A 20461-nucleotide genomic window follows, 5' to 3' on the forward strand; every position below is an offset into this window, starting at 1 on the left:
TGCCTGTACTGGGTATGAGGAGGGTGTGAAGTCAGTCTCAAAAACAAATAAAAACCAAAACAGTTCTGTCCTGTGGAGAAAAATAAGGCAAGGAGCCAGACTTCCATGTAGGGTGTTTACTTTAAATATGACCTGATAGTCAAGCCTTTCTTCTTTTTTAAATTACTAAATATGTGAATATTAATGTTATATTAAAATTTGTTTTTGTAGTTATATTTTGTGCATACACATCTATACGTAAATCATATTTTCTCATGTAAAATTAATCACGTAATGGTTCAAATTAAGCAAGTAATTAATTAAGCACTAGAGCATTACCTTTCCATTCATGACAAAGTATATCCTCTGGTAAAGCCAATCTAGTGAGATGGACACAATATTCCCCCAGCCAGCATAAAAGAGCAAAAGGTCAGATACATCAGACATATTTGCAACTCCTTTCACCCAGATAGAATTCCCTTCAGAAAAATAGACGACTTGCTGATAAATATTCACAGAAATTCCTAAAAATAGAAAGATATATGCACAGATAATATAAGAAAGATTTCAGTTTTTCATTTAATTTTCTACTTGCCTTAAAAATATGAATTTTTCAGTCTGCAACCCATCATCATCATCAGAGAAAGTTAATTTTCTTTCTTTTCACTTCCAGTCTTCTTTCAGATTATAAGAAAACATTCCCATTTGCTATGTAAGTGACATTATTACAGAGAATTGCCCTTCAGAAAGGTAATCAGACAAAGAAAGAACATGTAATATGCAAACTGACACTGATTGCCCCTCTGCAGGTCAAACAGATGCAACTGGCATCTCTTCACAAAGCACCATTCACTCCAGAATTCAAGCTTGAGATTATCTGTGCCACCTCTGCACTATCAAAGACTATTTAGTCAGGGACAACATTCTTTCTATGGAGCCTTTGTGGCTGTGTGAAATTTGGTAGATAAACTCAGATTTCCACACTGTCACCAAGGACTAGTGTAGATAAGAAACACTAGAGTGGTGAGTAATTTGAGATAACATCTGGTTATCTGGTGACTTCAGCTACTGAGTGACTCATTAGTATGCTGAAATAGTAGCACTGTCTTTTAACACTTGGCATTATTTTATTCAGGAGTTTGAACCACTTCATTTCCCCATATTCATGTTGAGAAAAAGTAGATATTAATCACAGGGTAACAGATTCACCTTACCTGAGTTTAGATACCTACAATGTAAAAAATTAAACAGCTGCCTAGATATGGTGAAGAAACAGTTGCACTGGGGAGAACAATTTATCTCTTCCTAATGCCTGTCACTTCAAATCCATCAAATCATGTCCTGAAAGTTCCTATTTCTCCTGATTGACTATAAAGTGACTATGTGAGGTGCATTCTGTTCTTGGTGTAAAGAGGTCTTAGTTGTACTTGACAGCAAAGGAGAGAGTCCAGTCTGATTTTACCTGTGATGTTGTGGTGTATATTACCATCTGGTAGGCACTGAGCAGCTTCTAGGAAATGTCCTGTGTATCTCTTCCTTAAAGATTCTTTTCTGGATAGGAAGAGCCAGTCTGCTTTTTCCTTAACTAGCAAACAGAGAAATTCAGAATTTAGATGACTGCAGCATATTGCTAACTTGGATACATCATTAATAGACATGCATGTGCATGTGTACCCAAATGTACCTATGTCTGTACTGCATATTTTTACATTAGCAGTGACAGACCAAAACTTAAACTCTTTGAGTGTTGCAAGTATATGGATTTATTCACCATTACCATTGATTCTGGCTCCTCACACAGGGTGAGAATATGCCATGTGAATTTCCACACCGTCATTTCCTGCAGCAATACTCAGCTCCCAAGTGAAGGAAAGCAAGCTGGACCAAATGAAGCCCTACTGACTTGAGGAAATGAAGGCACTAAGACATCAATGTGACTACAAGATCCAGCAGAAATAGGATATTTAAACCCTCTGGACTTCTTTGAAAACCCCAGTCAAACTAGAATATTATCCCACACAGCTGGAGAAAAACAAGGCAAGAATGTTTATTTCATGTGTTTTGTTGTGATGAGTAGTGATTTACTCAAAAAACAAGTACCTATCACAGATAAAGATGATAATGGGATGTAATCTGCTTCAAAGGTGCTAATCTTACTAAATTTTTTTCTAATAAAGTCACGGAATTTTAAGTCAGCAAGGATAGTTTTGGTCACATAAACTGACTTCATGCTTATAAAGGTCCAAGTAATTTGCATCAAAACCTCTCCAGTAAATCCATACCTTCTGTCTGGGCTATGCATAGCTCTGGGAATGATAGCTTGCCTCACATCTGGATCTCAGATCCTTGGAAATCTAACACACACCCTGCTAAATCTATTGTTACCTTCATTTTTTAATGACAGAGTATTATTTCGAATATGATTTTGGCTAGTTTCCATCAGCAAACAATCCTTTCCTTTTTTTCTCCTCTCCAGTTTAAGCAGCTGTCTGCAATCAAATATCATTTCCTCATATGGATATCACAAAACTGTGATCAAATGCTGTCTTAATTTATTCCCAGATAATCTGCATAGATTGAGCAGCATATATTTCTCACATGATGCACTGTGAGTAATTTCAATAATGATGAGTTCAGAGCAGAGTACAAGAGGCCAATATTACCTCTTTATCTCTTTTCAAGTAATGTTTCTTGCAATCTAGCAAGCAATCAGGTTCTTGTCCTGACTCTTCCCAGGGCTCAGACCTACAGAGCTCAGCGTTGATGCATTAACACCATTTCTGGACATGATACACGAGGAAGGGCTGTTCCTGCTCACGTTAGCACAGAGAGAAAGCATGTGCTGTGCACTTCAAGGGGAAACATGTATGAAATTTTATTCATTTACTTATTGAAATTTAATTTGTCTATTGAAATTTGATGCGGTGACTAGTAAGGGTGGGTGGGGTGGTTCCTCATCCACATAAGTTGGGGCTTTGGGGGCCAATAGGGTTGGTTTGTTTGTTTGTTTTCTACCTTAAATCAACTGCTTGGCAATTGGATTGACATGGTGGATACAGTCCTGACTTTTCAAAAATGACACAAATATTTATGACTCAGGGTCAGCCAACCCTAGAGCAAACCTCTGTGGAGGTGTCAAAGAAATAGAGTGTCTGAGCTAATACACACACACAAGTAATATTTTAAAAAGCACAAGAGAAGTAAGTTCAGTTTCTCTAACCAATAGCAGAAAACTGGCAATTCAGAGACAGTCTTGAAGTGCTTTCATAAAGCTGAAGCATTTCCAGGTGTTTAACAACTGAATCTTCCCATGAGAAGGAAAGTCTTGCATTTTCTTTCCTAAAATAACATTTTTATAGAATCAATTTCACTCTTATTTGTGTTCTATCTCAACGTGTATCTTTCTCTACCAATTAATTAAAAATTCTCCAATTCTTTGAGTAATAGCTATATGTATCACCTTCAATAATAATTAGTTGATACAGTAAAATAAATACCAGCATGAAAGAGCCTAAAAAAAAAAAATTGGTATGATTTCACATATTTAGCTTGAGATAATTGAGAATTTTTGACAAAGTAGTTTCACATTAAGTATATTGAGAATTTTTGACAAAAGAGATAAACATTAAGTATTTCATATTATAAGAAATAAATTCATTTGGCAGCTGTTAAAATCTCATCTAGAAAATGGAATAATGTTTTTTTTCAGTTGCTACCTCAGACCACCATGGTGCTTTTCATTTGTAATATAACTCATATTTGTTTGGGTCTACCAGCTCCACAGGCTGTTCCCATGCTGTGCTGCCTTTATCATGTCCACAGGGGAAGAACAGGACCCTTTCTGAGGTGTTGTTGACTCCTCAGTGTACAACTTGACGTGTTCACAGTCTAAATATTTGTGTTGTCTGCCAGGAACGTGGGTTTGTCCCCAGGAGCAGACATGACAAGGACTCTGCTACTCCTGTACCTTTGGCTGGCAGGGTTGTGATGTTGGCTTCAGCACGGGGTCCAGCACCAGCCTCATTAACTGCCACGACACTGAACCTGTGGTACACCAAAGAGACAGGTTTTTGGTTGGCAGGTTTCTCAGGATTGCCTGAGAAACATTTCATCAAGGAGGGAAGCTGCTACAGAAGTGCTTGACTTTCAGAAAATGCCCGTTTAAATATCGTGCTCTGGGAAAATTTAGAATAAAAACTAAACCAACCAAAGTACGAATTGCCCAAAGGCAGAACAACAACAGAATCTTCTAAATTTCAAATGAAAATAAGTTTTCAGACTCAGAAGAACAACTCAGCTTCATTTTAAAAGATCTGTATTTACCAGTACAAGCAGAATGCAGACCTTTGCGTTTAATAAAAATGAAGGAATTTTTCCAGAAGTTTAAAGGACTAGAGAAGACTGGTCTTTCTCCTGCTATACTAAAAACATGCCACACAAGCATATAAAAATTAAAAACAGCAGCTAAGAAAATGCAGCCTCCTAGCCCTATATCAAGCTGCTTTTCCTTCCTCACCATCTGACTTCTGCAAAAGCAACCAAGTTACCTGGGATAACCCTGTTACCTCAAGGAAGGTGCCCTTGCTTTTGGCAGGAATTTAAGTAAATAGCATAATTGTGCAGAAGTGGTACTAAGGCATAATCAGTGCTATTTGGACAACAAGTGCTGCCCATACCTGGCCAGGTTGGCTATCTTTTCTTTTTGTACCTGTAAGTGGTGTTTGGGAGGGTGGAGTAGAACTGAAAGCTGTGCCCTCTTGAGGCTCTCAAAAATTCATGATTCTCACTGGTCAGGAGCAAGTTATATCCAATAATCAATCCATTCGGAAAAAGTGGTGGAGACCAACTAACTTCAACAGTGTTTGGGCTTGAACTCTGAATGTCTTTAATGACAGGAGCTGTTGCAGGAACTGCAAGACAAAAGTATCTGACTCTAGTACTTAAGATGTTAATTGTTTTTCATTTTTAAATACATTTTTAATTTTCACACCTGTTAATTCATTTATGCACCAATAAATTTTATTAGGGACTGTTAACATTTCAGCAACATTTTAGGATTTTTTTTAATGTCCAGGAAAACAGGACTGTGTTTCAATTGAAAACATGCATAATTATGCACAAAAGTATCCCATCTACCCTCATGATTTTGACCATGTGCCTTTCTGTGCTTGCTTTTAAAACCAAAAGGAGGGAGCAGCCCTAAATCTTCTAGGTCAAACAAAAAGAACCTATAGTTTTTTAGTTTGGTCTTCTGCAGCAGGAGACAACATACATGTGATTCTTAAGATTAGGCACCAATGTTTTCTACCAAATAAACAACAATAAAACCCAAATGTTTCTGCTAAGGTCCTGAAAGATGGAATTAATAGTGCAGTTCATTACCTCCAAAAGCCTGTGTCCGGTAGCTGGGACTAGGTGGAGAATGGAGCTGCAGCTGAGATGTAATGATCCAAACTACTTGAAACACGTATTCCGTGAAGGCCTGAAGGTCTTTGACAGTATATGAAGTTTCAGATACTACCTAGATTAATGCACAAGCACAATTGGGTTTTTTCTTCCTCCAGCTGCAGCTACTATGAAGGAAGTTATGAGGGTGAAGGAGGTCTCACACAACAACATACATATTTCAGGATAAAAAAGAACAGCATCCTAAGTTTAATTAAGAGGAAATTCTCAAAGTTATTTTCAGCATAGACTCTGATTTCCATCTCTTCAGAACATTTTCTCTTCTCTTACCTCAGAACACGGCACCAAATCTCAACAATGAGCAGGTGGATCAAAGGATTGATGCAATATAATAGTAAATTTTGAGGAAAAAGTTTACAAAAAACCACACTAAAATCGTCGTATATTACAAGCAATGTATTTGGAACATATGCCACAGGTTTCAGACACAAAGGATCCTAGTTACACTGAAATATTTATTGTCTGAAGTAATTGCTCCCTATTATTTCATCAATGATTCATTCAGAATAACTTCCTGCTTAACAAATTATCTTTACCTTTGATTTGTGGCACCAACTTGTCATGCCCTGTAAATTGGTCCAATAGAGATGATGGCAAGATAACAAGTGTACAGCTGACGTAAAAGAACAAATTATGAGAGTAACTCTACTGAGTCAGAGCAAAGGTCTTTCTAGCCAAGTATTGTGCTTTGACAAGAACCAAAAAAATTTCTCTAGGGAAAGGTATTAAAGAAAAGAAAGAAAAGGAAGCCTACAGCCATACTTCTCCTGAATATTCTCATTGGCATTTCACAAGCATGGCTCAACATGAAACAATGGGAATATTTGCATTTAGTAGAACTTGATTTTTTTCTTCTGCTAATTTTTCCAGTCACTTTGAAACCTGATTTAGTAATTTTAGCAATTTTAATATTCAGGAGTTTAAATTTAGCAATTTAACATCCACACATGCCAGGAAGCAGCTGAACATTTCAAATACCCATTCAGTGAGGAAATAATTTTACTAATTTTGAACCTGCTATTCGCTAGTTTCCATCAAGGTCCCTAGTTTCAATGTTGGAGGAAATGGGCAATAATCCACTGCTTCTCAGCTTCCCCACGCCACTCATGATTTTGAAAATCTCCTCATGTACCTAACTTATTTTCCAATATATTTCTTTTAACAAAAAAACAAAAACAAAAACAAAACAAAAAAGCAAACAAACAAAAACAAGAACCGAAAAACCTAGGGTCAGAGAAGAGCCAATTTTCTTGCAAAGTAAAAGGAGGTGTCCTCCCTTACCTCTGTGTACCTCCAGTCACCAGGGAGCTTGTTGAACTTCCACTGGATAACATATTTCACCCCAGAGATGTTAGCTGCCTTCCACCCTAATGTGATACTGTGGTTTCCAATGAGAGATGCAAATGGAGCACTAGGTTTGTTCAGATAGTCTGAGGGGAAAATACAATATAACAGGAAGAAAAAAATCTTTCATGTCAATCCCTGGATCTCAAAGGTGAAAACCTTTTACCTCTCACAAATAAAAGCTGTGCAGCCCATAAAAACACATAAAAGAATATATTTAAAATGTTGCTGAGTAACTTGCATGGCATTTCAAAGGCAGTTTGATACATCAGACAGAAATGGGCCAGGTGCAATGTGAGTTGTGACTATGACCCCATACTTGTGTAAGTGCATTTTTAGTTACAGCTACTTAGTAATTTTTTTCTGAATAGAAACATAGAGAAGTCATGAGAGACTTCTGAACAGATTTTCAGGGGGACTATTTTGATAGCGCTGTATTGGCCCAAGGTATCATCTTAAACCATCTCATGTCCATGAAAGGGAGAGAAAAATGTTTTACTCCAAGATAAACTTCAGTTAAAAGAAAAAAGAAGAGTGGTAGCTTTGTGATTAATGAAAATACTCAAGACATTCCTATTTTTTAAATAAATCCAGGTCATAGAACGAGACTATGAATTTATCAGACTGTCAGTCAGACACAGGACTCTATTCAGACTTACTTAGTGCTTCAGCTCCATATGCATCCTCTGCACAGCTACAGCCAAACTTACAGGAAACTGTCTGTGTAGGGCACAGAACTCACTGGTTAGCTTTGTGCAAAGGCAAACTTCCTTCCAGAATCATGTAGACACATTTTAAATACATACAAATTCTGTGGACATTTTGCATATACACAAACCTTGTGAAATAATTGTATTAAATCTAAAAAGTAGAACTACCATGAACTTACTCCAAAGATTTTCTTGAGAGTCTTTTCATCAATTCACTGGGCCCTGAATTAAAGGTTTCCTCCTTACACACTGTCCCTTTGTGGAAAGCATGAACTACTTTATATAGTTCATTACAGTTGGAAATAGACTTCAGTGATGACCATGGAGTCAGGAAGACAAGGTTTTTGCCTAGTTGGTAATATATTCCACGTTGCATTTCACATGTTGCTTCATGTATTCCCTATGAATGAGGCACATTCTTGCAATGTATTTCCAGTGAAATTTAAAAATAGCTGAAATTGGCAGTTTTTAAGAGCGGCCATGCCTAATTAACACTTCCTTTTCAGCAGGAAAACTATTCCTTCTGTTACAGTTGTGCCTACAAACATAACAAATACCCCAGGGCAGTGAGCTCCACAATGACAGCCTAAGAACAGAAATTTCCCGAGTCTTCATTTCAGATATGGAAGAAAATATAGTGTCATCCTGCTTTTTTTAAGTTGAGAACTTAAGAAGTAGAAACATGTTCTAGGTGGGTATCAGTAGCTTTAAAATTACATGCAAGACCCAGTCTCCCAGAAATCCAAAACTTTTGAGAAGTGGTGATTTGAGCTTTTCTACGCAAGAGGTTTATTTGGGCTCATTTTATTCTGCAAGTTCATTCAGCCTTTAAAATCTTGAAGTTTGCTCCATACAGCAGTAACCTTTCAAATGATAATCAACCTTTAGATCACTCAGAAGCAATTCATTATGGCAAGTGAAGAAAGTTTTTTAATTGCTATTCCTATGATTTGAGGAAACTCCCTTCCAGCACCCTATGGAACCTGATAAGACATGTTATTTCAGACAACACAGTTGCAACCCAGACACATTTGAAAACTTGCTCAGCTGTATATTCCTATATACATAATGTCACATCTAGACATTCAGTGCTAAGTGCAAGCACTTGCAATTTTTTTCCAATATTTTCATATTCGAAGAAATAAAATACTTCCAGGTAAATTATTGCCACTGTTAGCAGGTGAAAATTCAGGTATTGGCAGATATAAGTTATCTGGTGTACACTGGAGCCTTAATTTACAACTAATATTTCTTTGTTTTAAGGGGTAGTTCCCACATTACGTGCTGATTCATAGTGCCTTCTGCCTCATTTAACACAGGTATTTCTGAACATTTGTTTTTTATTGTGTTGTTCTTTCTTCTGATTTTTATCGAACCTGAACCATAAATCCAATATTTGCTTGAGCTGAGAGGTAAAGTTCCTAACCTTAAATTTGGAGGGAAATTTGCCAGCTGCTCTACTTGAAAACAATAAATCCTCATGTTTTCTCCATCCATCAGCAACGTTCTTATATAAGTCACAGTCTGATGTCTTTTCTTGTGACTATTCTCATGAAATTCAGTGGCAATCCCCTGTCCCTAGGTGGAAGGAGAAATACTACCAGATTTCAATCCCAAGGTGTATTCAGACAACAGAACTCATGCCAAAGAAATAGAGTTAATGCCAAAGAAAAAGTCCCAATCTTACTCCCAGTCCTTTGCTCTGCAGGCTGAAATGACCTGATCCTCTGGATGCAGTGACACAATTTGTGCCTGACATATGGGTAGCCAAGTCAGTCAGCTGACCCAGTGGAAAGATAATCCCAAAAAAGCCTTTGCAGAGTCAGCACATTTAAGTGGCACATTGCATGACCAGACAGGCAAAACAAAACCCCAACACAAAAGCAGCAAAACCCCCACACTCATTTTATGTTTCTACAAAAGCAATCTGGCTACTTCCTGGACTGTTCCTACACACCAAAACATCCATTTAGTGCATTAGTAAACCTTTGTCATAATCACAATTTGACAGACTAAAAACCATTACTCCCAAAAAAAAAAATTCCTCTCAATCAAATTTCCAGTTTACCAGTGGGTTTGTATTCTACCCAAGACTGTTTCCAACTCTTCCATCACCTCCTTGAAATGTTTAGCTTCCATTCCTGAGGTCTCAACAGTGCCAAACACAATCTTCCAACCATCTCATCCCTATCCTATCCTATCCTATCCTATCCTCTCCTCTCCTCTGTGCTCAAGCTGAAAGGGCCCATCTCTTTACTAGCACTTTGTTGACCCATACTCATCACTGTGACCACCAGTCCATCCACAGCACTCCCCACTTGAGATCTCTTTCTAAAGGGCCACATGTTGCCCCTTACTGAATTGCATTTTATTTCATTTAGACTCTCTATCCAGTCAAGAGTTTGGTCTTCTAGCTCCCACTCTCAGTTCCCACTTCTCACTCAGCCTTAACAAGCATTCTCTCTGGATAGTCTTTGATGGAAGTAATGAACAGCTGGATGAACAACACTCTTGTGAGAGCATAGATCTTGGTTTACATAGGTCTGTCCTGTTCCTTAATACTGAGATTAGTCTGCTTTCTTTACAGCAATGTTCTTTGTCACATAGCAGTTTGTAATGCAAACCTTGGTCACCATGCTGAAAAGGTACTTTTTACTACAGCTTTAGGGAGTACAAAACAGTAAGACCTGAGTTGGTAAGTTTGTATAACTACATTGTATTTCTTGGCACTGTGAGGACATAGCAATCACTGAAATGGTGATGGTTTTGTATTGCTCTGATGGCATTTAACTTACCTCACATGCTCTAGTGTACGTCTCGTTCTGCCAAGAAACAAATTAATAAAATGTGGGGTTAGCATAAATATAATCACAGACTATTTCAAACAGATAACACCGATTTATTAGAATTTCTCACAGTGAAAGTACTTTACAAAACCTTATCACTGGTAAATTATGAAAGAAGGAAACCCCACACTTGAAAAAACAGAAAGTCAACATTAGAGTGATGCTAAGGTTGAATGAAAATCAGGTGTTCAAGAGATGCGGAAAAATGAGAAGTTTAAAAACTGTTATGGCAGTTGCCCCAGACCGGTGCTATTCCTCATCCACCTGGTTTAGTAAAAACAAGAAATCAATCTACAGAGTGCCATGTGCTTCATTTCCATCTGCATGCAACTCTGAAACAGCCCCAGAGTAAAATCCTGAAAAGCACTAGTGTATTCTCACTGTCTAAAAATCTGTGCCAAGCTCAATGAACTGTAAAATACATATATTCTGACAAACTCAATAAATATTTTTGATATTAGAGGCAACTTGCATAACAAGAATTATTAATTTCCTGAAACAGAATTCATAAGGAACTGAGAAAAAAAGATACAGACATTACATCTTTTCACAGAAATACTTCTCTGATTGGGTTTTGAATGCCTGCCATTGGATAAGGTACTTGACAGGCTGGAGATAAGTGCTAATGAGCCAAAGCTCAGGTAATACTCACACATTTCAGTGGACAGTCGGTTTGTGCAGTTGCATTCCAAAACTGACATCCTTGTGTACACTGCAAAGACAGAAGATGCCTTTAAAAATGCCTTTGAAAGCAGAGTTCTAAAGGCAAGGGATACTCCAGCATTAGTGATAGATTAAAGATACATATCAATATTAAAAGTACTCAGATCCTACAGTTAGAGGGTTATATTGTGTAGTGCTCTTCTCAATGTAAAAACAAATACAAAGCAATATAAATTCAGTGTTGTTCTGGGAACGAGCTAACTCAGCTGGCTATGATGTGGCCAGCACTCCCAGCTTTATTTTGCCACTTGCTCTCTGTGCAGAAGCAGCACACATGCAGTGTGCAGCACAGCAAAGCACAGAGGAAAGCTGCTCAGCACAAGCCCTCCCACATGTGCTCACCAACAGGCATTGGCTTTAAAACCATGAGTTTTCAGAGAAGTAATAAATATTATGTCATTCAGTTTTGATGTTGGACCTCTCCTGTTTATACTGTCCCATCTAATTCTTAGTGGTTGTGAAAGTTTGGGTTTTTTATGGGAAGCTGGAACAACTTCAGAAGCAGAAGACTGATAGTGTTGCGAAGCCTCATGAAAAATATAGTGAAGACTTGATAACACTGAGCAAAGACACTCAGTAACTTAAGCAGGTGAGTCAACCTTGCTATGTATTGTCATGACAACAGACACTTTTATAGTCCCAGCACCATAAACTGCCCAGCCTCACTAGTTACCAGGTGCTTACATATTCATTAAAATGTGTTCCTTATCTAATACATGAACATGAGTTTCCCAGAAATAATTTCCATGTATCTGCCTCCTACTGGAAGTTGTGTTATGGTCCTGAAGGTTTATCAAGAGGGGTCTCTGGTGGCCATATTAATGGAATACTTCAATATTAAAGGTGACCTTTTCTTGAACTTTTTCTTTGGGCATGCGCTGTTGATCTTGTTACATAACTTGCAAAAACCCCATTGTAGTCCTCTGTATATATTTCTCCACTGGTTCCAGCCATGCTTATCATCCTGCATGCATACCTTTACATACTTCCATATTTTTATCTTTTTTTTTATCTTTATCTTTTTTATCTTTTTTTTTTTTTTTTTTTAATCTTTGCCAGTTAGTCTTTAAGCTCAATTCAGAAACTTCAGGGAAGTAGAAAAATTTTATTTGCTGTTATTTGTCACCACCAGCTTGAATTGCATTTGCAATCTGAACTAGAAAATCAGCTGAAGTCCACCAAGAATGCTTCTACGGAAAGCTCACATTATGCCCCCATGACAAACACAACCATTTGAAGTCCAAGAGTACTCTAAATGTTCAACAATTATAAGTTTTCTTACACTGAATCACTAAGAAAACAAAATAAACTTCTTAACTGTACAGAGGTAACTGAACAAGACAGTCTTAATGATTTGCGTGTTGGAGGCAACACTAGTTTTGATACATTGTCCATTGTCTAAAAAATGAGAGGTTATGAACTTTGTACATCATAATATCTGAACATTAATATTCACATTAAATGTGGACATAACTCACAGCAGACATCATCACTCTTTACACATATTCTTTAAATAAGAAATACAGCTATGTCTAATAATTTGAACCAAATCTACCCACTCAACTTATGACTTACACTAGACAGGCAACTGTGCACATTTTCATGAAGTCTTTGAAAATATGATCCTTGTACCCATTGTATTCAAATAGCAGGAATATAAAATGTCAGTAACCAACAAAGTAAACCATTACTCACTGCTCCAGTGATGTCACTAACATTGCAAAGGTTGGTAATTCCAAGTTCTCCTTCCTACAGGAAAATACATAATTTTTTAAAAGAATGAAAATATTTTCCCCAAATTCTTTGATTAAAACACATTAAATCATTGGATTCTTGTAAACCAAATTTTCTTTGGCTGATTTTTCCTTGTCTGGAGAAATTTACTGTTGACCCACCAAGACCTTCTCACTTGAGACCAATTTCAGAGATATCATCAAACAAAGACATTGGCAGAACCAGTTGGTGTTAAATTATCTGAGGTAGAAATTTGGCTCTTAGCTCCCCATTCTGATTCACTGAGTCAATAACAAATGCTTCACAATTATGTTGGGCTTAAATGACAAAGCCAAGTGGCTTTGACCTCTTGGGAGAGGAAAGACCTTCCTTCAAACTAAATGCCTTTTGTCTGGCCACCTTCTGAAGGAGTTTTACAGCCATATGGTGAAAGCCACCACCCTTCCTCTCCTGCCAAAAGTGCTCTCCAGTGAATGTGCCTGTTTTTTCACATCATTCAAACTGTGCAAAACCTATCACTGCCACTGAAGTGCAAATGATTTGAGGATGCATACAGCAACCTTAGAGAAGCTGAATAGCAGCTCTTAAATTTTTGACCTGAAACCAGGTAAGAGCAGCTTTAATAAAACAATTCACAGGAAGAAATTTCCAGCACACTGGGTACACCATGACAATAGTGAGAATCAAAGTTGTCACCAAAAAAAAAATGAAACAAAACAAATAGACCAGAGAAGGAAAATAAGATTTACAGCTCTCAGACTCGAAGATTACATTTTTCACACCTGGATCAATACATTCACTGAACATAAATGTGATTTTTCCTGTCTTTCAAAGCTGAAAGGAAGAGCAACTTATTTCTTATTCTGGATTAATTTAAGCTCAAATCAAAGGATTCCCATTAAAGTTATCATTGCATGATAGGCTTCCACTAGGGAAGGCAATTAACTCTTTCACTGGTGCAAGAGCTCCAAATAGTTTTAAAGGAACTGTCAGGCAAGTGTATGAAATAAAATAGAGCAGGAGATAGTTCTCTGCAGCAGATTTCCACAATTAGCACCTACACACAAAATGTCCTTTTTACAAAGCAAAGATACACAGTGCTCTAAAACACATCAACATTTCTGTCAAAGGGAAGCAAGGAGGCAACTCCTGAAGGCAGAATGATTGTATAGATTTCAAAGGTTTTGCTTATCTTTATCTCACATTCATAGAGGAAAAATAATAAATTCTGCACACTATTCGAAGGACTATTAAGAAGGTATAAAACTAAGGATTTGACCACTAATTTTAATACTTACAGAAACACCCACAATTTAAACCAGCTGATTTAAAAATTAACAGCAACTAAGTACGAAATAGCTCTGTGTGTCACAGATTGCCAGAAAAATTCTTGTGACTTTACTTGACTGAAATAAATAACTAAAGTGAATAAACTGAAATAATAAAAGTTTATTTTCCCCACCGTCCAGGGTCTTTAGCATTTATAGTAATTGCATGCAGTCAGAGTAGTGGGATTTGTTCCTTACCAGATTCCACAAATTCAAACGTAGAACATTAATTCTCAAACTCTGCTAGTTTTAGTAAAACACGTTCTTTAGAGTAATTTTGGAAACACTGATAGGCAATATGAAGTTCTTACAGTGCTAACAACAATCTGTATTTCAAAAGATTAGGCACAGATTTTGAAAACTTACCAGGTTACTTGTACATAAGTTATGACAGTTCCTTGAGAAAGCACAGTACGTCGCAGAAATCCATAGACAGCCAAAAGCAAGGAGACTTTTTAGAGGGAAAACCCACAGGTGAACGTTCTTCATAACTTAAATGATTTCATCTGTTAATCTGACTCTTCCTTGACTTGGCCATACAAACTCCCTCTAGTCTAGGTGACGGAGATGCAACTGTGACATTTCTGCATGTCAGATCATTAAAATATTTTTTGAATCCTTGTTTACACTCTGCTCCCTCAACAACTTCTCGGCTTCCTGGAGCACTTGTATTGAACTTACGCAACCTCTATTTCATAGTTTCTTATTAAGCCACTGAGACAAAAGAGTTGACCAATGAAAGGCAGTGTATCTACTTACACAAATATCATTAACGGAGAAAGGAAACTAAGAGCAATGCTTTTAATCAGGTGCTCCGAGGCACACAGAAACGGGGAAATCATGGGGAAAAAATGGACCTAATGTTAATTTCGACTAGATTTCTAAATATTTGTATGTGGATGCAGCTAAGAAAATTTGGTGGTGGTGATGATGAATGATTTTGTTAGAAATCATATCATATCATATCATGTCATATCAGACACGGCAAAAATTTAATTAATCTTTTTTTGAATGACTGTTTCCAAATGTTCTATTTCCACACCAAAACACCACACAGAACATACCTGTGTCTGCCTTCAGATGTAATCTAGGCACAAAATAACCAGAGCAAATTTGATAGGGGTTCTCTAGATGAGGAGGCACAATTGTACAAGCAAGTTTGCATCCATATCATGGAAGAAAAATGAAACTGATATGAAATCATGTGTCTGATTTAAAGAGTGGTGGAGAGTCTTACATGAAGTTGAAGACTCACATTAAAGAGGTCTCTGGAAGGTCAAGCTTAAGACACATCCAGGTCCTGGTCTGTGTACCAGCAGAGATATCCATAGAGTAATTCTGCCATATAAAATCTCTCCAGCTTACACGTATATGTATATGTATATGTATATGTATATGTATATGTATATGTATATGTATATGTACATGTATATGTATATAAATGCTATGCCATTTTGTGCATGTGTATTACTCATTATAAACCAAATGTGCTACTTTATAAACAATATAGCATTTTGGTGATCAGTTGAGGTTGGCACATTCTGTTACTGCTGCTTAGAAAGGGTTCCTGCTTTTCCACCGTACCTTTCCAAGCCCCATTCACTTGACAAGGAAACATTTCTGCAGGCTGAGAACCTGGATAACACTAACCCAGCAACAGCAGAGGTGAATTGGTTGGCATTAAGCTGATGCTGCTTTTTTCTGGCTCAGGCTCTAGTACAACCCCCTGTGCTGCTCTGTCCATGGAGTGAAAGGAATAAATGCACTAGGGCAGGAGGAAAGGGAAAGCCAGGCTGGAGACAGGCAATGAATATTGGGAAGCACATGGCTCAAAGTGGTCCAAGGAAGGAAAAGCTTTTAGGAACAGGTTCCTTCTTTTTCTTCTAGTTGCCCTGGGAAGCACTAGGGGGGTTTCCCTGTGTATTATCTCGGTCTCCTCACCACTACTCAAGAGAACTTTCAGATGAGAGTAAGGCTCATCTAGGGCGAGATTTGCTTTCAGCTAAGGGCTTTCAGCTGCAAGCAAATTTCTCCTTTTCAGCTTTCAGGTGTGGGGGAATTACTGCCCAATTTGCTTGTCATTTCTCCACTCCAGACGGATGCTGCCCCCACTCCAGCCCATGAGCAAAGCTTCTCAAGAGCTCCTTAGATCCAGCCAAAATAAGCCAGTTTAGTCTGACTGCTTAAATGGTGGGTCTCTGCTAATCCAGCTCATCTTGGCTGAAGAAGTTTCATCAGAGCTCACATGACCAGCAACACTGAAGAGGAAAATGGTGACAGGCAGATGGAGGCTGTAATTTCTCCCTGAGGCAAAGAACTTTGGCTTTGGATAGTTAGGACATTTAGGACCTTCGGGATTTGCTCTCTAGGACTTTTAGGTCTATGCTGCTAAATTCAGTGTACCTACATCAATACCTTAGCAAGTGGCATGGGATAATCCACACCCACACTTAAAAAATCTCTCATAATCCAAGAGAGGATAGTCACAGCTGAAATGCCTATGGACAGTGGCTCTTAGATTTACTATATCCCAGACTGTTCCTGGATATTAGTTGTCCTAGTGCTGATGTGGATCAAAATCAAACAGAATTCAATGATTGATCCATGTAGTCACTTATGATTAAGCATGGTGGCTGGCATGGATTTAAATTACTAACTTAGATGTAGTGCAGGTAAAAAAAATGCCTCAGTTCAAACTTTAAAAAACAAAAAATCTTTTAATGGTATTTAAATAGTCAACATAATTTTTTATTTGTTTTGGGGCTTTTTTTATGGACCTGTTTGGTTTTTAGGATGACTAGGATGTTTTTTCAGGATGTGTAGGGAGAAGCATTGGGAGATGAGAAACGCAGAACCATAGAATCATTATAGTTGGAAAAGATTTTCAAGATCACTAAGTCCAGCCTTTGACTACCATGCCAACTAAACCATAGCACTAAATGCCATGTCCAGGGGTTTCTTGAATGCTTCCAGGGACAGTGACTCCACCAGGTTAAGAACCAGGTTAATTCCTGGTGAGGAATGTAATCAAGGTGCATTTTAAAAGTCTGAAGAAAAAGTCCACAGCACCATAACAAGAAGAAAACAGTATTTGGCTTTTCAGACAAGGAAATTTGGTTACTATCAAATGCACATAACAAACCCTTTGTAACTGGAAAGCTTGGCTGCTACTGATGAGGATAATTCTTGTGAGTGAGCCTTTGCACACTCATATGGGGGTAGTGCACACAAGCCTCGCACAAATGGACTGTGACCATTAAGTTAGTTAATAAAATATTAATATTAAAGACACTATTCAAACGAATTATTCAAATGGTGCAGAATTTTTTCTTAAACTTCCAACACCGTTTTCCACCAGGTGTCACTGTAACATCCCATAAACTATGACTTTCAAAGAAAAAAAAGCACTGAAATATCTCCTTTCTTGTTTACCTTCCCTTGAACATATTGGGAGCACAAATAGTAACAGTCACTCTAGTCTTTGGATTTTTAACCTGAACTTCAGGACTTCTATAGGAAGAGAGTACTTATGGGCTTTAGAAGCTGAACTTCAAAAGGACTGCTTGCAATATCTGTAAATGACAAAGCATTAAGTATAATTTTTAAGTACATCCCTTCAATAACACTGCCCCCTGACATAGAACTAGGGATCCAAATTTGGTGAGATATCATTAATAAACCTTGTCCTTTACACTATATATCTCCTTAAAGATATCATTTCCTTTTTCCCAAAGAGCAGCACAAGGCAGATATGCTTGCAGACCATCACATCTGCAATTGAGAAGACTGAGAAAGAAGAGAAAAATAGAGAAAACTTTATCCCTACCTAGACAGAAGTACATATCAGAGCTCTTTACAAAACTATGGATTCATCTTTCAAGTTCTTTGGAGTCTCTTCTAAGAGAAATAGAACTATGTACAGACAAATGGTCAGACCTGACAGCACTGAATAAGGGCAATCATACTTTGAGGAGAAGCGTGTACACTATTACCAGCTTCTTTATACCTGAAATTGTCATGATCCATAAAGACAAACTTTCCTGTACATGAACATGCAACGACTGTGCAGATATATACATGAATGGTATGATACAAGCAGACTAAGGATCAAAGACACTGAGCTTTAGTGCTTTGCTGCACTTACAGCAGAAGATTAAAATTATTGGCTCAAGGTGGGTTGGCAGCCTCCTCTACCATTCACCCAGTGCACAGTCACAGGCTGTTGCACACACAGCCAGAAAGATCAGCTGGGAAACACCTTCTGGGCTGCCAAAGGGTTACAGCCCAACACATTAACATAAACTGATGGCAACTTCAGCTTTTTGTAATAGTACAGGGCAAAACCTCTCCGATGGTCAGCTCCCAGCTGATCCAGACCTGGAGCTGTGCCATCATTCCTGCCCTGGTGACAGCACCCTCCATCACAAAGGTAGGCCAAAATACTCAGTGTAATACCCACTCTAGCAATCTAATTTTAATGTCTCCCACATTCGAGACAGGCACCTAAAATCTCACCAAATGAAACAATTGTGTATGTGCTCCCAATTGCACAGTGTCACAAAGCAGCAGCACACAGCAGGAATTGGCAGGACAAGAAACTGAACACAGGATGGCTGAGGAGGCAGGCAGGGGGACACCCAAAGCCCACAGATGTTTGTGTCTAATCTGGGCTGTTCCACACAACACTAAAAATTCCTCGAAGATAGACCACAGTTCATGTGTCCTATCTTGATGGGAAAGAAAGTTGGGAGAGGTGAGAAAGGAGAGACTGTCATTCCCTCAACCAGCCCACAGGGCAAAGCAATGAAAAGGAAAATCTCAGCTTTTACTTATCAGTTTCTACCTTCTTTGTCTTTGGGAGGTCATCTTGAAAAGATATGCTGATGTGAAGCACTCACTAAATGATGATGGATTTTCACTCTTTTCCAAAGATCATAGATTATTCTCATTTTCCCTCCAGCAATGGGCCCCCATTAGATTTTGAATTTCTTAGTAAAGTAAGTGAGCAAGGACCCTTAGGGCAAAAAGCCTCTCTCCACTGCCCTGGCCTCCTTCCTTCCCGTTTTATTTGTTGGTGCAACTGCTAGGACAGCTGTTTGTCTGGCAATAGCAGCCAGTCAGGGAGTGCTGTGCACAAACAGAGGGAAGGCCAGGCAAGAGAAACCCCCTGGAGTCTGGCTCAAGATTTATATCTATCTCTGCAGATTAGAGAAGTGGGGTTGGGGAGGGGGGAGAAACAGACTGTTAAACTGGATCAAATTGGAAAGACAGTCATGCATGAGATCCTTAGCTAAACCAGTCAGGAGACAGGGATTTGCTTCTATTGATCTGCAGTAATGATGACTAGAGAAACGTCTCATTAAACGATGCACAATGATGGATTTCAGACTAGGCAAATTTGAGCTGTGGAGATTAACAGAAAGAGATGTAAAAGCTAGGCCAGGACAGAAAATATAAGGAATGCTAAAGGGTAATATGGACCTATCTATTGCTAAAACTTTCAAATCTAAAAGAAAAATAATATATTATGGCTTATTAAAATATGTTAATGTGATCATCATATACAACATTAGGAGAAACAGTGAGCACAGAATGACAATAAAAACCTTGCTCTTAAGTAGGTAAAGCTTGCACTTCTTTTTGTATTGCTTTAAGGAGGATGAGTTGGCAAGGTATTTGCAAAGCTATTTAGTGATTTGTTCAACTGTGTTATCTATTACTAATCAAGTGTGCTGTCTGAAATTTGAAGAAAACTAAACTTCAGCATGCACAAGTAGCAGACAATACAATACAAGTACAATAGTGTAAATGTAAAATGTCCTGATGCAAGATTCTGAAAATGATTGCATGGAAAAGATGTGCAAAGGGTTTTAGAGAGAAACAGAAGGAAAGAAGATTGCATACCACAGAGGGAGTGACTTATCACTCTGAGCATGTTGATCAGTGTGTAAGAAGATATAAAATCAAGATTAGGAGGAAAAGACAAAAGGTGCAGAAGCAGTAGTGCAGATTACACAATCTTTGTAAAGATCTTCAGAACTGTCAGATGTTCAGTTTGCATAAACATCTCCCATAAAATTCTCTGCCTCTAATACCTCCTGGTTTCCATGGCATTCCCAAATACCTGAACATTTCATCTCCCAGTAGTTCCATAAAAAGAAATTGCTTATCCAGCAATCCAGGAGAGAGCCCATCTGCCTTGAGCTCCTTACAAACTGAGAAGCAACAGTGCCCACTATGGAGACAGGAATTGACTGGGGCTGGATTTGACCATTCCAATCACCAGCCTGAGAAAGTGTGTTGCTGGAGTGTTGTTTAGATGTACTGCTCA

The 20461-nt window shown here is 38.1% G+C and overlaps 1 protein-coding gene across 1 annotated transcript in view; it reads right to left on the minus strand.

Moving 5' to 3' along the window:
- Positions 1 to 14783, minus strand: part of ROS1 (ROS proto-oncogene 1, receptor tyrosine kinase) — a 70082-nt gene extending 55299 nt beyond the window's left edge. Inside the window, exons 1-11 of the mRNA XM_056488332.1 lie at positions 14497 to 14783; positions 12764 to 12817; positions 10998 to 11057; positions 10295 to 10321; positions 7449 to 7509; positions 6727 to 6875; positions 5362 to 5500; positions 4688 to 4889; positions 3947 to 4023; positions 1442 to 1564; positions 319 to 503 (exon numbers count right to left, since the gene is read on the minus strand). Of these exons, the coding sequence (XP_056344307.1) occupies positions 319 to 503; positions 1442 to 1564; positions 3947 to 4023; positions 4688 to 4889; positions 5362 to 5500; positions 6727 to 6875; positions 7449 to 7509; positions 10295 to 10321; positions 10998 to 11057; positions 12764 to 12817; positions 14497 to 14619 (1200 nt within the window). The 5' untranslated portion in view covers positions 14620 to 14783. The remainder of the gene's footprint in view (positions 1 to 318; positions 504 to 1441; positions 1565 to 3946; positions 4024 to 4687; positions 4890 to 5361; positions 5501 to 6726; positions 6876 to 7448; positions 7510 to 10294; positions 10322 to 10997; positions 11058 to 12763; positions 12818 to 14496) is intronic.
- Positions 14784 to 20461: the final 5678 nt, after the last annotated feature.

The sequence above is a fragment of the Oenanthe melanoleuca genome, chromosome 3 (genome assembly GCF_029582105.1).
Source record: "Oenanthe melanoleuca isolate GR-GAL-2019-014 chromosome 3, OMel1.0, whole genome shotgun sequence".
NCBI lineage: Eukaryota > Metazoa > Chordata > Aves > Passeriformes > Muscicapidae > Oenanthe > Oenanthe melanoleuca.